The 20,482-nt window shown below is 39.3% G+C and overlaps 1 protein-coding gene across 3 annotated transcripts in view; it reads right to left on the reverse strand.

Annotated features, from left to right (window-relative positions):
- The window catches only part of SLC24A2 (solute carrier family 24 member 2), a 240,492-nt gene that overhangs the window by 218,760 nt on the left and 1,250 nt on the right, over positions 1-20,482 (reverse strand). For all 3 annotated transcript variants that reach the window (XM_077912121.1, XM_077912119.1, XM_077912120.1), the window contains exon 2: positions 18,625-19,712. In XM_077912121.1, the coding sequence (XP_077768247.1) occupies positions 18,625-19,554 (930 nt within the window). In that variant the 5' untranslated portion in view covers positions 19,555-19,712. The remainder of the gene's footprint in view (positions 1-18,624; positions 19,713-20,482) is intronic.

Here is a 20,482-nt window from a genome sequence, read left to right on the forward strand (position 1 = left end):
TGCTTGCCACAGCTGTTTTGTGCACGACCATCATTAAGCAGCCTATTGATTTTTCTGAAGACACTCATCTTGCCAAGCAAAAGGGAAATAAAGAACAATTAGCTTACTCGGAGATCCTACTGTTGACAATGAAGATCACACGAAAGACAGCAGGCATCTAGGTCTGGAATGTGAAGTGTAACGCTGCTATTTAGCTTCTAAATTCTCATCATGCCAGACCTATGGTAGCAAGTTTGCATAACTTGAGTACCAGAGGACCTTGTTCTGAAATTTCACAGCCATATCTGGTTGATCAGTGTAGGTATCCAACTCCCCAACAGATGGTACCAGGCATTTTACCCATTAAACTCTATAATCTCCATAACCATTTCATAATGAGATTGGACCTGATGAGATCAGGGGGCAGATTTTCATTCTACACAGATTCTCCCAGCTTTTGACAGCAAAGTGACTTTATGGATTAAAAGCCTCTGAAATTATCCCATAAACATAGAGCTATAAGCAATATTCTTCAGCCAGTTCTGAAGAACAAAGTGTTTGGAGGAACGCAGGCAGTGAGGTGGCCATATGGACACTCTCACTTGAATGATGACAAATTGAGAGTGTAGAAACAGATCACTTCAAATCTTGGTAACAATCCTTTTCGGTAAAAAAAAAAAAAAAAAAAAAAAAAAACAAACTCTGGTTGCCCTTGGTTTGGTATCGGTCATTCACTCAATAATTGTTTACTGAGCATTTATTATCTGCCAAGCACTCTTCTAAGGATTCATGTGTGAACAAAATAAATTCCTGCCCTAATGAAGCTTCTATTTCACTGACTTCTATGTTTCTATCACAAGCCATGTTTTGGCCTAACTGGGGCTCCCAAGGGAATGAGAAAGCCATCCTGCAGGCCCACTGAACTGCAAATAAATGCCCTTCTATAGCCTGTTGTCAGAAAAATAATAATAATGCGGTCTTTCAGAAGAAGAGGGATTAATGTTTATCACTCTGCTTCTTGGCTTCCCAAGAAGTACAGATTTCTGTAATTCAATCAGAGCTACACAACTCAATTTTATTGAATGTTGCTATGATCGACAGGTTTTATTACTCATCAAAGTGTTTTCCAATCAGATTTCGGAAATCAGTTGCTTCCTATCATGCTGAGAAAACACAAAGAGAGACCCTTGCACAAGTCTTTGAATGCATTTACCCATAACCTGCAGCCTTGCAGTTGTTCGGCTGACCCCTGAGTAAGTGCCACTCACCTAAGCAACCTGTTGGTTTGGTACGGGATCTTCCTCACCTTCCTCACTTACTCAAAGATGTGCTGTCCAGCGAGTCTCCCCTCTTCACTTCATTGAGTCTTCCCACTTGCCTGTGTCATGCCCATGACTACACGCACATGCTAGGTTTTTTTCCCACTTGAAAAACACCTCCTGGCTCTATATTTTCTCCCAGCTTGTACCCCATCTGTTTGTTCACCTTTACACCTATCTCTAATTCCCATACTCCCATTTCTTGGACCCACCTTACCAGGCTTTGTTCCCCACCCACCCCACCAAACCTGGGCTTGGCCAGTGAATATATCTTATTCTCTGTCTTCGTCCTAGCTGGTGAGGACTTGACACAACCACTCTTTTCTCGAGATCCTTTCTTCACCTGACTTCCTCATTCTCCAGGTGTCCTCCTTTCCCCCTTAACTGCCACTTCTCCAGCTCCTCTGCTGCTTCCTCCTCATTTTCCTCCCATCCCCAGGCTGGAAACCTCAGGACTCAGGTCTCTGACCTCTTCACTTCAGTCCCCTGGCTTTACATACTATCTAGGGTTTCAGGATTTCTGAACTTGTAACTCTTATCTGAATTCTAGATGTGCCCTAACTGCCTGCTCGACATACCGGTTTTAATGTTAAACTTAATCATTTAGATCTCAAAACTTGAATTGAAAATTGAACTCCTATCTTCCCCCTGAAACCTGCTCCTCCTGAAGTCTTCCCCATCTCAGTTAATGGACATTCCACGCCTCCCATGATTCGGGCCCCACATCTTGGCATCATCCTGCATTTCTCTCTTTCTATCACACCTTGTACCTAAGCTATCAGCAAACACTATTGGTTCTACCTTCAAGATATGTACAGAATTTAGGCGCTTCTCCCTGCCTCTGGCCAGGCCACCATCATGGCCCACCTGGATCATGGCCCCAGTTACACAAACCCGTAGGTCACTGAGCTCCTGCTCTATACTTCCACTGCCACCAGCACAAGGTATGTTGAACATAATTCAGACTCTCTCAGTGTTTCTGTAGGTATTACCAACATTAATTATTATATGACTTTCAAGCCCATTGGTACCATAAAAAGGTGCAGCACTGTTTTGAACCTACACTTAACCCAGACAGATCTATTTTTGTGTGGTCTTAGAGTTCTCCAGGATCTTGTTGCCACCGGCTGTCTTACTGATGTGATATATATCTACACATCTGTATGATACACTGCCCTGAGGTGTATGGCTGGGGGGAGAGCACAGCCTGTGTTCCACGCCAGTACATGAGTCCTGGTAGGCACTGTATTTGCCCACCTTGAGGAGATGGCAGCTTTCCCTTTGCACAAAGATGCCTTCTGCTTAGGGGCACCTGAGTGGCTCAGCAGTTGAGCATCTGCCTTTGGCTCAGGTCATGATCCAGGGGTCCTGTGTCGAGTCTCACATCGGGCTCCCTGCAGGGAGCCTGCTTCTCCCTCTGCCTATGTCTCTGCCTTTCTCTGTGTCTCTCATGAATAAATATATAAAATCTTTAAAAAAAAATGCCTTCTGCTTATCACATCCTGCATCTCCAGAGCCATTTATACCTGGAGGAGGGAGTAGGGTTGTGCCTTTTCTAATTGGTCTGGTTAGAGCAGGGAGCCTTTTAAAATATGCTTAAAGACAGTGAACAGGCCAGTGGCAGGCCTGGCTCTCTGTGTGCATGGACAGAGGAGTCTCCCCCCACACAAAGCTCTACCTGCCTCCTGTTCCACAGAGACTATGGTGATTGCTTCCAATTTCTTTATGGGCTGGGAAGCCAGGCAATCTAACTTATTTGAATTCTGTCTATGGGAAAACATATAAACAGAACCTTATAAAGAGTCTTATAGAGTAGTTACATGATTAAGGGCCTGAAATTTAGAGCATTGATCTTCTGGCATCTATTTGGCTCTTGAAAATCCTCATGGCCTTGGATCTTCATTCTGTTCTGATCATCTGCATACAGGACTTCCAGAAAAATGGAAGTTTATGATATTTCAAAACAAATACATATACAAATATAGACTGTCAGAGAGTGGTTTATTATTCTCCCAAGATGACTATGTGAACATTTTTTCAGGATATTCACATTAGAGTGATCCTTTCCATAAAGACAATTTACATGAACCTTACAAGAAAATGTGCTTGAGATCATTCTGGTCCTATGTCCTAGTATTCTCATTCAGTGCCTGCCACTGTCTCTTTGTGTCTTTAGTCCCATTTGCCTGTGGGCTCAGACAGCGATCCCTTCCTATCACCTCATTAATTATTGCGCTATCCCACGAGACAAGGGAAAAGCCATCTGCCCCCATTTCTGGATGTAGAAAACTGGGGACAGATAAACACATATGTAACTCACAAAACGTTGGAGCATTTAGTAGGGTAGTAAGAACACAAAAATATTTTAAAATAGGTGCACAGAAACTAGAACTGTATCAGAATAGCCATTCAGTGAGTCAGTAAAATTCCTGAATAAGCATTTTTGCTCCTGGACTCATAAGGTTAAGAAGACCAAAGAGCAGCTCATGGCACATCACAAAATACTTCATATTATTTTTGTAAAGATGGCTAAAAAAAATCTTTAAACCTCCATAACCCAACTCTAGGGCTTTAAGAATCTTAATAAGAGGTCCCATGCTGATATTTTTAGAACAAGCTATTCAACTACAGAGGGTCTTCCTGTGATCCACATTTGCAAGAAACTGAACTGAAATGGTGGTGTGGTACTCTAAGCACTATTTTACTACAAATAAATAATACAAATCATGTGCCAGGGCTGCTGAGGGCATCGCTCAGTGGTGACATGCAGCAGACACACTGATCCAAGGTGATGATGCATTGAACATCACTGACATTACCACTCATTTGGAGCTTGTCTCCCAGAGCCACAGTGAAGTGAGATGGAGTTGGATTAATTTTTAGCACAGTTTATGATTATCCACCAGTGAAGCATGTGGTGCTACTTCCCAGGGCATTCAAATTCTTCCTCCTAAAGCACAACATTATCTTGTCCTGTTCTATTTATTTTCCTTAAGTGTGTATGACTTGCAGAGCATTAACATGCCAAAACATATGCTTCCTAAGCCTGTTCTCCCATCTCACCTTCACTTAGACTTTCAAGGTCAGAGCTATTTGTAGCTATCCACTTAATTGGACTTAAAATAAAAGGCAGCCGAAAACAGCAGATTTGTAACGGTCCTTCAAAATAAGCATCAAAAGAGCAGCCTGGCACATCTGAACCTATTTAAATAAATCAGCCTCTTGTTCAGGACCACAAAACTCCATCTACCATGCCACCAGTCATCGTGCAGCTGAAGCAAGCTAGAAGCAAGAAAGAAAATGTTTCCTGAGCCCCCTGGAAACTGCTGGAGCTTTGAAACAATTCTGCATTTTTGTACAAAGCATGACTGCTTGGAGAAGCTCTCTTTACTCTCAGAGCATGCTCATTAATCAAGTTTGTCCAATTAGTTTTCACGGTAGACAATGATGGAGTAGATCATTACCATATTGTTATTATTTACTGTATGCTGCTCCATATACTTACAACGCTTTGTTTAAGATGAAGGCAAATGTTCATAGAGCCTGGAGTAGGATGGTTTATAGTGGGGGACAGGGGGTGAAATGGACAGGACTGGCCCACAACCAAGATACATAAAGCTAAGTGCCAAGGTCCAGATGGCAAAATGGGCAAAGCTCTCATCTGGAAGCGAAGGTCTATAGCCTAACTGCTTTTCTGACAGGGCTTCTGGGTAAGATGTAGGGCAGGAGATCTGATGACAAGAAACTATCTTAGATAATACAGAGAAGAGTCAGAAGTAAGTAAAGAGGAATGATGCAATCAGCAGACCACAAACAACCTGGGACCAAAATTCAAGTAGATTCATATGTCCCCATGATCTCCATAATCAGGAAGGCCCGGACCCCCCAAAAACCTGAATCCTCTTCTAGTCCTTAGCTTCAAGGGGATCAATCTTTTCTCAAGGCCAACTCAAGGGAAGAAGCAGCTTTAGGGTTGAACCCAAGAGTACCAAATCACTCTAAATATAAGAATGTCTTAGAGAACAGCTTAGAGACCCAAGGGTCCCCAGTCTAAGAGCTGCCCTATCTATGGAGCACCTTCCTTAACAACTCACACAATGGGAGAAAATATTTATATATCACAGATATGGCAAGGGACTTGTATCCAGAATGTGCAAAGAACTCTTGAATCAATGATAAGGCAAATAACCCAATTCAAAAATAGGCAAAATATTTGAATAGATATTTCTCCAGAAAAGATATATAAATGGCCAATAAACTCATGAAAAGATGTTCAACATCATCATCCTTCAAGGAAATGCAAATCAAAACCAGATACTATTTCATATCTACTAGGACGAGTATAATTAAAAAGTCATAATAACAAATGTTGGCAAAGAGAAATGAAAACATGCATTGCTAGTAGGCATGCAAAATGGTGCGGCCACTTTGGAAAACAGTTTAGCAATTCCTGAAAATGTTAAACATAGAGTGAACATGTGACCTAGCAATCCCATTCCTAAGTATATGCCAAAGAGAACTGAAAACATACACCCACACAAAACTTGTATGCAAATGTTTATAGCAACGTTATCCATAATGGTCCCCCGAGTGGAAATAATACCAATGTTCATAAACTGATGAGTGGATAAGCAAATTGTGGTCCAGTTTTGCAGGTAATATTTGGCCATTAAAAGGCTACAACATGGGTGACCCTCAAACACATGCTAAGTGAAAGAAGTCAGACACAAAAGGCCCCATATTGCTTGATTCCATTTCTATGAAATGTCCAGAACAGACAAATCTATAGCAACAGAAAGCAGATTGGCGACTACCAGGGACTGCAGGGAGAGAAAAGGGGGAATCCACTACTAATTGGTATAGGGTTTCTTTTTTGGGGTGATGAAAATGTTCCCAAGGTAGATAGTGGTGCTGGTTTTACAATTCTGTGAATATACTAAAAACCACTGAATTGCACACTTAAATTATGAGTTTACATAATAAATTAACAAATAAATTCTATAATAAATTATATCTCCAAAAAGGCTATTAAAGCTACAGCTAGAGTAATCTGACTCTTTGAATTGGGGGCCCTGACCCACCCTGATACCCATACTTGCAACCTGAAGGGACTGGGGAATTACTAATGACAGAAATAATAATTTCTTAAGTTGGACATTTGTTGTTTGCCATGTGACTCGAACACATAAGCCATTTGTGTTATGATTTTTTTTTCCGGACCCAAGCTGTTTATCACGAACACTCATCACCTCCATTACCAACATGTCGAAGGGCATTAAGTGCCCTTTGCACTTTTACCTAGGAACCTGGGAACAGATACTGCACATGATATTGGTTAGTCCCTGAGTCAAGGGCAGTAGCTGGGTCCAAGGCAGGAAACACAGCTGCAGACAAACCAACATAAGGCATAGCCATGACCGGATGGAGACATGACAAGCTAAGATGAAATATTGATGGTGCACATAAGAAAAGAGTAAGTGCATCTACAGGGCAGTGACAGGAGGGCTCAGGGGAATTTCACAGCTGACTGAGGTTCAGTTTCAGAGATAGGGAAACTGCTTCTCTCTTAATCCTCTTCAAGAACAGAGGGAAAGCAGGTTCAAGTCCGAACGCTGAGGATTTGACTATTAGCTAGGGATTAGCTGGGGCAACTGTGCCTTCATATTGCTGCATGGGAGGCATGGCAAAGTGATTCCAGGAAGGGAGGCAAGGTCCTAAAGTGACAGGAGGAAAACACACTGGGGAGGTGGGGTGGGGGTAGAGACCCCAGACAGCAGGCTAGTAGCACAAGGGACTCAGAGGAAGAGGCCAGGTGGGACCATCTCTGAGAAGCACTTTTCCTGTGCAGTCTCATCAAAATTCACAGCCTATGAAGAAAATTCTATCATTTTCCCAAATTTATAGACAAGCAAATGTAAGTTTAGAGAGGTTAAGTAATGTGTCCAAGATTAAACAGCTAAAATGGTCACACTCTAACCCAGGCATAAATAATAATTCCATCATGTTAAAGCTTCACTATCATACTTCATCTCAGGAAGCAAAGTCCCAAGTTCCTGGAACACACCAGGGTCTACCACAGGCCTAAAATAATAGAAGTGGTTCAACATGTATTTAATTGTTATCAGATGGCATGGAAAAATGAAACCAACTCAGCCTGCTTGAGAGGTTAGGAAACAGATGAAGAGACTTAAGCGGGAGGACTAGGGTTGCTAGGTGAAACCTGTTTCTACCAGCAGCCTGCTTGCCCAGCTTAACACCCATCAAACAGTAAAAGAGAAAGTGACTTACAAAGCACTACCCACTTGCCTCTTTCCACGAAGGTCCTCTGGAGGGGTAAAGAAGCCCTCGTTACCCCTCCAGAGGAACTAATCTGCTTTAATTGGGTTCCTTAATTGGAAAAGCACTTGGAAGGAGGCAAGTTCAGGGCTTCATTACCTGATCACCTCTTCTATCGGCCAGTCCACAATTATAAGCAAATACTTGTTTCTTTCCCATTAATAGAGAAGCACAGGGGGCCCACGGGGGGCTCACTCGGTTAAGCATCTGCCTTCGGCTCGGGATATGATCCCGGGGTCCTGGGGTTGAGCTCCATGTGGGGCTCCCTGCTCAGTGGGGAGTCTGTCCATCCCTCTGCCTTGGCCGCCCCGCCCCTGCTTGTTTGCTCTCAAATGGATAAATATTTTTTAAAAAAATGGAGAAGCACAGAGTTATCAGAGCTGGTGAGGACCTAGAAGATAAACTGGCTTCTTTACTGTCAAGGAGATGTTTGAGGCAGAGTGCCTGGACCATGGTTAGACCACCACTGTGCGGGATGAAAAGGACATCATCTCTCCAGGCTTGGTTCCTGCCAATGCAGATTCTGCGTGTATCCTCTAAAGCTGTAAGCATGGCATGATATGGCCTGGTGCCCAGACCCTTTCCAAACCCACCAGTCTTTACCAGCATGAGAACCATGTCTGCATCATTTGGCTTACAAATCCAGCCTTTGAAAAAAAGGAAACCAACCTAATTGAAATGCAGCTTTGGTCTTCTCGCCAAGGTTCTGCTTTCCTCTGATTTCATCTCCGTTTCATCCACGTTTCTTTTCTACCCGATGACAAGCTCACTGGGAAACAAGGATGAGTCGAGGCTCAGGGAGCATATCATGCTTTGATCTGCCCCTTCCTTACCCTGCAATCAGTCTATGTCAGAGCCAGAGAGCAAGACGTAGCTTGGTATATGCTGGCATTTTAGGACTCTGCAGAAATCTGCATTAGTCAGAGGGGTGAAGTTACCCAGCTGAACACGGACAGTGTGTGTGCTTGGGGAGGTAGCTGAGATAACATGTGGATCCAACTCTAAATGGCTGAAACAGTCCCAAACATGAAAATCAGCATAGATTTACATGCACATAATGGTCCCCATGGATCCATGGCTCTAAAATTCTCAATACTCAATTATAAAAAGGAGAAGTTGAGGGTAGGAAGCAAACCCATGGCCAGCCCAAAGGGCACTTTTGTTGAATGAAGAAAAAGCAGCCCTTCCTCTGGGCAGCCACAGTCCCACACCAAAGCACATAGCTTATCCAGCAGAGGGATGTCTGAATTTCCGTCCCTGTCCATCTCCTTGATCAGAAAGATGCCCTTGTGCAGCAACCCAGCACAGTTTTGTAGGAAAGCCCTGCTAAGAGGAAGAGGAGGAAAAAAAGAAATTTCTTAACATGATACTATTTTTTAAAATTCAGGTGACAACTCATTGGTGCGTGATGAAATTACTTTAGAGGGTCAAAACTGGTATTTCTGATAGTGTAGAAAATTTAAGAAAGAAAAAGTACATCACTCTAAGATTTTACTCTTATATGTATATATGTAAACATGCACATATGTATGTGTGTGTGCGTGCACTGTGTTACACGATGGGTTAGAATGTAAAATGTATTTCTTAGTGGAGATCATAGTAAAAAATATTTGAAAGTCACGAACTTAACAGAGCCTAATATGAAATGGGAATCTAATTTGGAGGTTTGCTTTGTCTTTATCCCCAACTGTCCAGTGAAAAGCACTAGGGAAACAAGAAGGTATTTAGGAGTCAGACCTAAGTTCAAATGCAGCTTAAGACCACTCAGTTGGGACCTCAGGCAATCACTTATGTTTTCTGACCCTCACGTTCCTGATGTGCAGGTGGAGATGATCTCTATTTCAGGGTGTTGATGTCATAAGGCCATGGTGTGAAGTACATGCCCAGTCTCTCGACTGTGGAGAGACTAGCATCCCAGGGATGCACAGGCAGCTGCCACGGTGGGTTTTCCCTGCCAGAAACCACAAATGCTAAGCAGGTCTACTAGAATCCTGCAGTAAAGTTTATTTATTTTTTATTTTTATTTTTTTGCAGTAAACTTTAAATGACTTTCTCCCATGCAAGTTGTTCTCCTGTCTGGAAGAACTATCTCCCACGACATGTCCAAGCTAAAACTTTTGCTTGGCCAAGCCAATAAGTCGTTTGTGTGGAAAGACCTCAGGTAAGCCAATTTAGAAACAGAATTTGTTGAGATGGGAATGGTGAGAGTCTGGTCTTCTGTTTTAAGTAACTTTAATTACTTTGACACGATTAGAGTGTTCTGTATATATACACTAGAGCTTCCAAGGACAGAAATGACAAGCTGGCAGCAATGTTTTAGGTCATCCCGGTCAAGTCTCCCATTTTCCAGATGAGAAAATAGGAGTCTTAGGTGACATAGGATTCCCTATGGTCACATGGCCAGTCCCTGGGAACCTCATCTCCCAACTCCTGAGTCACAAGGCCTCCTTCTTCAAAATAATTAATCCTTTAAAACAAAAAACCACAAAACTTCCTGTCTTTATTTAGGTGTGGAAATCATGGGGAAGGATGAAAGCTAATGTTAGTGATCCTCAACATATATTTTTAAGAGATCTTTGAGTCATCATAGAAAACTTAAGAAATGACACAAAGGACACACAGCAAACTGGCAACTTATTAAAAAATTAATTCTCAATAAATGTATCTTTCAACACTCAGTGTCTCAATTAATCAAAGAAATTCCAATTAAAACAAAATGCTATATTGCACTGCAAAAACATAAAAACATTAAAAACTATAATAGCCAACACTACCAAGTATGTCACAATGTAGCAGAAACTTTAAAAAGCTCATAAATAGGATTCCTGGGTGGCTCAGTGGTTGAGCATCTGCCTTCGGCTCAGGGTATGATCCTGGAGTCCTGGGATCAAGTCCCGCATTGGGCTCCCCATGGGGAGCCTGAGTCTCCCTCTGCCTGTGTCTCTGCCTCTCTGTGTCTCTCATGTATAAATAAATAAAATCCTTAAAAGCAAAATAAGAAGCTCATAAACTTTGATCCAGAATTTCTGGTTCTCTAAAATCAGAAATTTGTGTGTAAGGCTATTTGTTGTAGCATTTTTTATAGTACTGACATATTTGCAACATTTTATAATATGAAAATGGTTTTCTATTATAAAATAATACTTAACAGTGAATTACATTTAATGATACAAGGAAATGATCATAAATAGTCAAGCTTTTTTAAAAAAACTAAAATGTGGGGCACCTGGGTGGCTTAGTTTGCTAAGAGTTTGCCTTCAGCTCAGGTCGTGATCCTGGGGTCCTAGAATTGAGCCCCTGTCAGGCTCCCTGCTCAGTGGGGAGTCTGCTTCTCTCTCTGCCCCTCCCCCTGCTTGTGTACTCTCTTTCACTTTCAAATAAATAAGATCTTAGAAAACTAAAATGTTATATACCCAATACAAGTTTAAAGTTATGTATATCCAATATCACTCCAATTTATCTAAATACTTAGATATATATGTGAATATGCATGTGATATGTGTGTGTGTGTGTGTGTGTGTGTGTGTGTATGTGAGAAAAGCCTCAAAGAAATGCATAGAATTATTTTTGGATGGTGCAATGAAGAGATTATGGGCTATTTTAAATCTCTTTTTAATATTTTTATGTGTTTTTATAATCCTATGATGAATATATTACTTTCAGTATCTGGTAAAAGTATTACTTAAAAGGCAAATTTAAAGTGGCCCCCCCCAAAAAAAATAAAATAAAGTAGTCACAAATAATTTTCTGTTAGAATTGCCTCTTAGATTTGACTCAAAATTTGCCATTGGTAGGATTTTCGTTGATGAGAAGCTTTATTACAATGGTTAGGCTGCATGAAACACTCTGAGATTACTGAATTAAAATTCCATATCAGTATCCCTTGTTATATGCATTATCTTTTGACAAACCCACAGTCTGAAATATATATTTCTGGCAATATAATGGGCCAAATATTCAGAGAAACCATTCTCAGTATGTCACACCCCCAAATGTTGGATATTATATTTTTAAAGTTCTCTAACTATGTTAGTGAGGAATCAGAGGTTTCTTGAAGCAACAGCATCAAGTAAGCACAAATCCAAAGGGGTCTGTATTGCTTTGTCTTCAGAGTACTTGGCAATCCCCAGTGGCCAAAGACTAGGTTTTTAAAAGCTACAAAGGCCTCATAGGGAGGAAACAATTCAGAAACCTCCCCTTCCAATAAGTGAGAAATGAAGGGTTGATACTCTTAGCTGGTGAATAAGGGAGAAAAACCTGCCTAGCAAGGGGAAATAGCAGGATGGGCTTATCTTCATCTTGGTTTTGAGTGATATTGTAGAAAGAAAGAGAGAAGAATCTCCTTTAAAAAATTTCTACCACTGGCTCACACATATGGGTTTGGAGTCTGAATTCACACTACCTGGGTAGAAAAAGGTCAAACATTTAAATTAGAATGATGCCAGGTTGGTTGTGCTATCAGGCACTTGCCTGAGAAGCAACTGCCTCCAAAGAAACACATTTAAAACCCAGACCTCAATGACTTCCTATGGGTAAAGTTCCAAGAAATAGGAATTCAAAGTTGTGTTTTTTAAATCACTAAATACCTAAGAAAGCAACTCTACATGATCAAGAATCAATAAAACAGCAAAACTAGACCTGCAAGGATACTGTCCCAAGGAATATCGATTATGAAATATAATGAATTTAACATTTCTAAAGAAATTGATAAATGATGAAGGAATAAGAAACAATAAAAGTCAACCTGACAGATATGAAAGAGCCACAAAAAACCTCTAAGCATAAAACAATATAATAATATTAGGAACCTAATGGATGATCTTTAGAGATTAGACAACATTGAAGAGAAAATTAGAAACTAGGAGGTCAATATAAAAAAATGAACAGAATGAAAAAGAAGAGGTAGAAAAAGAGTAGTTACAAAATGTGACAGATGGGTTGAGATGGTACAACATCTGTTTAATCAGAATTCTAGAAGACTATAGGAAGAATGAGGTAGAGCTGAAACTGGTAGAATGCACTAACCTGCAAATTCAGGAAGTTTAATGAATCACAGATTGGGGATAAATAAGTAAGAAAAGAATATTTGACATGGCATAAAGAAAATGTTAACCACCGAAAACAGAGACAACCTTAAATGTAGTCAAAATGAAAACATGGATTTCTTACAAAGGAACAACCTTTACACCTGACAGCAGTTTTTTTCAACAGCAAAAACAGAAGTCAGAGATAGTGGAATGTTACTTTCAAAGTAAGATGAGAAAATAATTTTCTACCCACACCATCTTTCAGGACTAAAAGTGAAATAATATCTCTAAGCAAATAAAAACAAGAGCATTTACTATTAATTGATTCTTGCTAAAGGGACCTATAAAAAATATCAGTAGAGTAAAAAAAAAAAGAAACCTCCTGAAAAGAGGTCTGAAATGGAAAAAATGAGGAGAAAAGCTGGTAAAGAAATGGTTAAATCTAAAAACACTGATGGCATAATAACAATGTCTAATTTGTAGGGTTAAAAAAGTTAAGTTATATCTCATTAAAGCTGTTATAAAACAGGCAGGAAGGTAGAACTTAAATCATGGACTTTGACATATATATATGACAGAGGACAGGTGATAGAGTTAAAAGGTTCTAAAGTCCTTAGGTTGTTTGGCAGCAGTGTAATTAACCTATACTATGTTAAGTTTAATATACACGTTAAAATTTATAAGCCAACACTAAAAGAATAGAAATAGAGTGTATAAATTGCAAACTATTAAAGGGACAAAGAAATTTAGGGGAAAAAATTCAATGCCCCTCCTTCTCCAAAAAAAGGCAAGGAGAAATTATAAAGAAGAAACAGATCAGAATGAATAGAAAGTATAAAATAGCATAACAGAAAGAACCCAAATGTAACACTAATCGCAATCAATGTCAATCAACTTTCCAGTTAAAAGATGATTGTCAAACTGAATTAAACAAAATGTAGCTATATTCTGCTTACTAGGGACTTATTTAAAATAAAAGAAGATTGAAAGTAAAAGAAAGGAAAAACAAAACCAGTCAAATCCATCCTGAAGGTGTACTTGCCTCCTTAACAGCCAAGGAACAGTTTAAACATAACAATCCCATTCATTGTTAAAGCTAAAATACAAATTATCTGGTTCTACCAAAAAGAGAGACAGACAGAATAAAAAGGAAAGAAGAGGGGAAGAGAGGAATTGGGGGTGGGTGGGTGGGAGGAGAAATGGACAAAGGAAGAAGAGAGGAAGGAAGGGAAGTGGTAGTAAATCCTTGCTCCCAACATTGCCAGGATTCAGAAAATTTAGATATTCTCTTGCTGGAGAAATCAGAATAGCAAGGATGAAAAGCCAAAGATAATCTGAATTCTGTGTATTAAAATCCAGTGGGCTTTCTGGGTCTGTTGAAATGTCTTTACTCTTGGAATTACAGGCAGTAACTAAATTAAAGAGTTTGCTTTTAATATAAGTAGAAGGAAACAGAAGAAGGAAAAGGCATAATGCTGTATCACTAGATAAACATGCTACATTTACATACTACACCTAGTCAGTCAAGAATTTTAAAGTCTACATTTTCTTTCTTATGAGAAGGACAGAGAGTTTCCAAGTCTACCAAGTAACACTATCCTTTAATTTATTATAAGGATGATCTTACCTTACCTTCCTTGGAAGTTTGTACATTAATTTTACTAATTTATTTCCTAGGTGTGGAGGGGAAACAAAGGCTGAATAAATAGTATCTACTGTGCCATAAGTGAGCTTGGACCCATAGATTTGTACTAATAAAATTATTTAGGTTTAGCACCTTATAAGAACTACTTCACGTTATGAGGAATATTTATAGCATTGCTTCAATTTTGTTTTTCTCATGAACATTAGTAACAACTCGAACTACAGGAACTCTATTTACAAACAACTTTTCAGGAACATGCAAACCAAATAAAGCAAAGCACGCTGAAATTACTAACTAGCCTACTCAACTACTCAGATTTAAGCGTCTTTATTTAGACCATTCCCTTCATTAGAACTGGGCTGAATTGCTGTCAGATTATAATGCCAAGACTAAGAAGAAGCTAAATACCATGGACAGCTGCTTTCTAGGCCAATGACGGCCTAGCACCATAACAGATCAAGGGACCTCAAGCAGTCAGGCCAGAAGCATAGCAAAATGCTCTGAATGCCCTGAAACACCACTGCTTCACATCCTGCAGTATTCAAAGTTATTCCTGACCAGCTATGGAGAGGTTTTTAGAAGAGTCTCAATAATTTACAAATAAGAATACCGTTAAAACAAAAACCTCTGCTTAGCACAGATATTTCTTAACCCCAGTTAACAGCCTACTTATTTCAAGCAAAATTCTACACAATAAAATTTCAGGACAATAAATGCACTTGGAGGTTTCTTAGAGTTTATGATAATATCTGGCCTGCAAATATTCATTGTATGTGAACCAGGGCTTATAAATATCATACTGTGACAAATAGTATATGCCCCTAAGGGAGACAATGACCTGCTTAACTCAATGATTCACTGGCATGAATTACAGCTTTCAAAAAATGTGAAATTCTTGAATTTAAAATAATTTATTTTAGGGGTGCCTGGATGGATCAGTTGGTTGAGCATCCCACTCTTGATTTCAGCTCAGGTCATGGTCTCATGGTCATGGGATAGAGTCCCACATCAGGCTCCATGCTCAGTGGGGAGTTTGCTTGAGAGTCTCTCTCTCCCTTTCCCTGTGCCCCTCCCCCTGCTGACATGTACACTCTCTTTCTCAACTAAATAAATAACTCTTAAAAAAAGAATTCATTTTTACTTACTTTTCATTAATAACAGAAGATAAAAGGAAAGGTACTACCATTTATTAAACAACCCACATTTGCCAAGGGCTTTGTTAGTCACTTAGCATTCATTTCTTCATTTAATAATTTTCCTAGCTTCATGAAGTAGGCATTATTATCTTCAGGTCCACATTAGGAAACTGTGGCTCAGAGAGTTTATATAACTTCTGAGATCAGAGAGCTAATTACACATTGGGATTGAAATCTTTTTCACCCTGAGTCAATGCCCCATGTCTATTTACACTGTGATGACTCAATGTAACTTTTTAAAAAGGATATGATACTCACTAAAAGAAATAGTAGTAATAACGAATGGGTGTAAAAATCAAATGAGATGAGAAACTATTACTATAACTATGAAAAAATATGCCAGTTCACATTTTTCCATGTTTCACAGTTGCCCCATGACATATATCCTCAATAATAGAACCAAATTAGAATTTTCAACCTGTCTATTGAGGCATGTAGTTTCCAAAAACAGTTCACTGCCAAAAGCCCAGCAGAGCTGATGATTTTTGAGCGAGAACCACGGATGATTTGTACAAGAATACCTAAAATATGTTTCCTCTAGTCTCCCAAACTCCCATGCTCCATAGTTATAAAAATAAGACCATGGAAACATGCTTAGTATTCTGCTTCCTAAATTCTTCTACACCACATCCCAATGAAATCTCAATGAAGATTTCATTGAGGGCTGCATTTGGGTCAGGGTTTCTTTCCTGCATGTTTTGATGGCATCAGAAGCACAGGCTTCTGGAGGATAGGTGGGGTATGTAGTCACAGAATGAGAATGGAAGGCCACATTCAAGGACTCATCCCATTTGAGACATCTTATGTTCAGGGCTTGGGCAGCAAAACCTCCATACGATTCTGAAATCAGGCATATTGATAAAACCAGCTGCTGAAACAAATTTTTTTTCCAACAATGCTTCAAAGACAAAATTGGCAAGGTGAAATGCCCTGAAGGAAATCTTACATACCATTATGTACTTCTCCACCTAAAAAATGTGTTCTAGCATTTTTGAGGAATGCCAAACAAGGCATAGTTATGTTTAAAAAAATTCTATTCTCGTCATAATTTATACTTCAATTTAGTTACTAAATGCCACAAGAAATAATAATGATTAAAAGGAATAAATTAAAGCTATTTAGTGCTAACATGGGGAAATAATACACTGAACATATTTGAGAGGGATAACAAACAGGAGAAATAGACTTGAATCTAATCTACTTTCTTTTTTAATTTGGTAAATCCAGAACTTCCAAATTTAAAACATGCACAATATTAAGCATAGCGCAAAATTATGGATTTGAATTAACAACTGCTAAGGAACGTCAGCCTAAGCTACTGATTTTTAAATATAAATACGACATAACAGTCACCTACTACAGTAGGTAAAGATTCTTGCAGAGCTACTTTAATGGTTTACAACTGATTGAATATGGCCTGTAAACTGTATTTAAAAAGTTACTACCATGTGCACAAAACCAGCTCCTCCTGAAATTAGAAAATCTCCCCACAATCTTAACTACACCATTGAATTGCTCTGCAAATTCCTTTATCATAAATGTTGTCAGCATAACCTTCGGCAGAATTTGTTTTTAAGTTAATCGAGTTCCACCGTTGTGTAACAAAACAAAAATATATTCAGCTCTCGAAAAGACTTTTTACCCTTGATGTGCCCAGGATATTTGTAAGATACCAAATCATTTCCTTGACTCTAAAAAAATATGCCTTTCCCTTGACAATTATTAAGAACTCTAACTGGAATAAACCCATAGATTATGAATGCAAACCACTCAAACTAGCCATCAGGCTTGAGGGATCATCCTGCTGGCTACAAAATTAGAGCAAGGAGAGGGGTCCAATCAGGCCCTCAAGGATATATTCAAGTCTAACATCTAAATGCTTACTTGCCATGTCTACTGGTAAATGACTCTTTTTTTTTTACTACAGTTTCTAACAAACAATAATACACTGAGTGAAATGTCAGAAAAAAAATACAGATGAAAACATTTTTCTTTTACATGTAATAAATAGCAATATTACTGGTGTTTTGGTTTTTGTTTTTTTACTGCACTTTGCTTTCATGCTATGGTTGCCACAAAAATGATAAGTGGTCATCCAACCTGAATGTAAAGGAATTATGCTAATACCTTTTTTTTTTTTTTTTTTGGATAAAATATCTCACCCTCCACTCAACATCTGTTTTTTGCATACATGAGAATTTTCCCAGATGCTAGTATGAAAAATCTGCATATGTATTTTGGTTTCTGTTTAAAATCACATTCAGAGACAACATTCCAATGTTAGGATATAAATCAGAACCTCATTACTATATTTAACATAAAATGTTATTGATGTGTTTAGTCATTATTTAAAAAAATTAGTTTATAAACTTGCAGACCAATTTATTCTAAGCCCTCTACCAATTTGCTCACCACCTAAGTGGTTACTCTCATCATTAAAACTCCCTCATATTCTACTGTAAAATTATTTTGGGTCATGTTTTTCATGGCATGCAAAAGTGCTGTAAGGCCATGGAGGCAGACAGCAGAGCTTGGCAATCACTTCCTGTCATGGATCCCAATCAGTTCCTGCTCAAGTGGTCTGATGATCACTGGGTGGATCAAGAAAAATGGCTATGATCACCGCAATGACCAGTCCTTCTGGGTCCTGCCGCTAACTTAAAGGTACAGCTCTGGTGACACAAACAAACTTTCTTCTTTAAATGTCTCTAAAGTGATGGTTCTCGATCATTGTCATGGGCCTATTTAAAAAACATGCCTGAAACTTGCTAGGCTACACACACACACACACACACACACACTTTCCCATGAAAAGTAAATTGCTCACAAAATCATTATGCCTCCTTTCGGATGTAAATAACTGTTGAATTCACTCATGGATACTTGCACAACCCATACTTATCAATGTTTTACTCTTAAGCAAGTGGCTTGAGAATTTAGGAGATATCCACAAGAATATCTCCAAATTATGTTTTCCCACTGCCATGTCAGTCTGGCTACCACAGAACTGCAGAAAGCAATCTGCTACCCACTAGAGCCTCACACACCATCACATTAAAAGAGTGGTAGATCTCAAAAACATAATTATTTAGAACATTGAATAAACAACCACCACCACCAACCTTTGCTTGGGCCTCTGGTGCTGTCACCTTGACGACTTTATTGCGATTTATCATTTGCTTCACCCATCTTTCTACTTGGACGTTGAATTTCATGAAAACCACATAGCCAAAGTAAGCTGTTAAGAGAAGCAAGCTTTCCCACCACATGATAACATTATCCAGGAAAAATATGATCAGCATGATCAAGTCAACGATGTAGAAGGACACATCCCGAAAGAGCGGCCACCATGTCAGGTTTAAGATTTCTCTAGAAAACAGAGCACACATGCCAATAACAAAGAGGATATTGAACACTGCCGAGCCCACGATTGTGCCTATGCCAACATTGCTGTGAGCAATAAATACCCCTATAAGAGACGTGAAAAGTTCTGGGGCCGAGCCCCCAGCCGCCATAAAGGTGGCTCCAGCCACATCGTCAGAGATGCCCAATTTCTCAGTGATGACAGTCAAAGAAGGAACAAAGAACTCATCACAGACAATGGCTAAGGCTATGAACATGTAGATCATTCCAATGACGTGCAGAATGATGGCGCCTTTTCTTCTCTCCTCGAGGGAAAAGATGTCTCTTGGGTAGTCTCCTTGGGCATGATCTGTAGTATTCTCAGATTTGCCTTCCTGAGAAAGAGGTGGCTGTGGAGTGTAATCCAGAATCTTGTCATTTAAATCTAAGAGGGTTCTTTGACGGTAACCGTGTATTGCCCTAGGGCCACTTGCACCAATGACCTCTTCTGTGCTCTGTGTCTCTGGCTCAGAAAAGGCACTGATTGAAAATGAGACAGTGCTGATGGCTACTAGGCCCATGAGAAGGCCCAAGATTCGAATTAACTTCAGTTTTTTCCTGACATTATAATGTCTCCTGCAGCCAGACAGTGACTTATCCAAACACCATTTCTCAAGGAAGGTGATGGCAGTGCTTTGGTGCAGATCCATCCTTGGTTTTCTGGTGGCTGTGGTGGTCTTCAAATTGTAGACTCAACCAGATAAGGTTCTCTCATACTTTTCTTCCCTTTAGAGTCAACGGTGCTTGTGCGGGAACTTCTACAATCAGGGATTCTTACACGTCACAGGAAATGTTTTTGACATTCAGGCTTAAAGAAAAATTAAAACAAGGAGAATAAATGACAAAATCATCATATGTCTTTTCTATAAAAAGAACTTTGCATGTATGATAAAGTCCTATCCTGTGTTTGACCTTGGGTAAGTTACTTAACTCGTGCCTCAGTTTCCCCATCTCAGAAATAAGAACAATTACTGGTGGCAACTGCCACCAAGGACTGCTTTGAGGATGAGACACTTAGAGTAAGATGTGGCACCTAGTAAGCACTTATAACAATGATGTGTTTATAAATTTAAACATTTTGGTAAATCCAATGTTGGATAGACTATGCAGATGTGTGTGTTAAATATAAAAAAATTTGTAGATGAAAATCGATCACCTTTAAAAATTTATCCCACCTCTACTCATGTAACAACCTCCCAGTGATAAAAGATACCACTTCTTTTAGAACTATCTAAGTACTTGACAACCAATAATTACCCATTGTGTTTTCTTTTTGTTCAATTATATAATTCCAGTTGAAGGCATGCTTTTCTATCTAATCTATCATTTGAAAGCACTGAGCGTCAGAGGAGACTGCACTGTTTTCCTGTAACACATAAAGATCTCAGCGTCTTATTTTTCATGAAAAGCTTCTCCTATGCCTGATGCAGACAAACAGCCCTTTAAAAATTTAAGTTTACAAAAGAATGTTCTGGTGACATGGGCTGCCTTCCCTAAATACCTAGATATTGTTTTCAGCTAAAGCTTATTTTTAAAAACAACCTTCAGTCATATGTAAAATAGACAACATAGTTAAAC

The sequence above is a fragment of the Canis aureus genome, chromosome 10 (genome assembly GCF_053574225.1).
Source record: "Canis aureus isolate CA01 chromosome 10, VMU_Caureus_v.1.0, whole genome shotgun sequence".
In the NCBI taxonomy this organism is placed as follows: domain Eukaryota; kingdom Metazoa; phylum Chordata; class Mammalia; order Carnivora; family Canidae; genus Canis; species Canis aureus.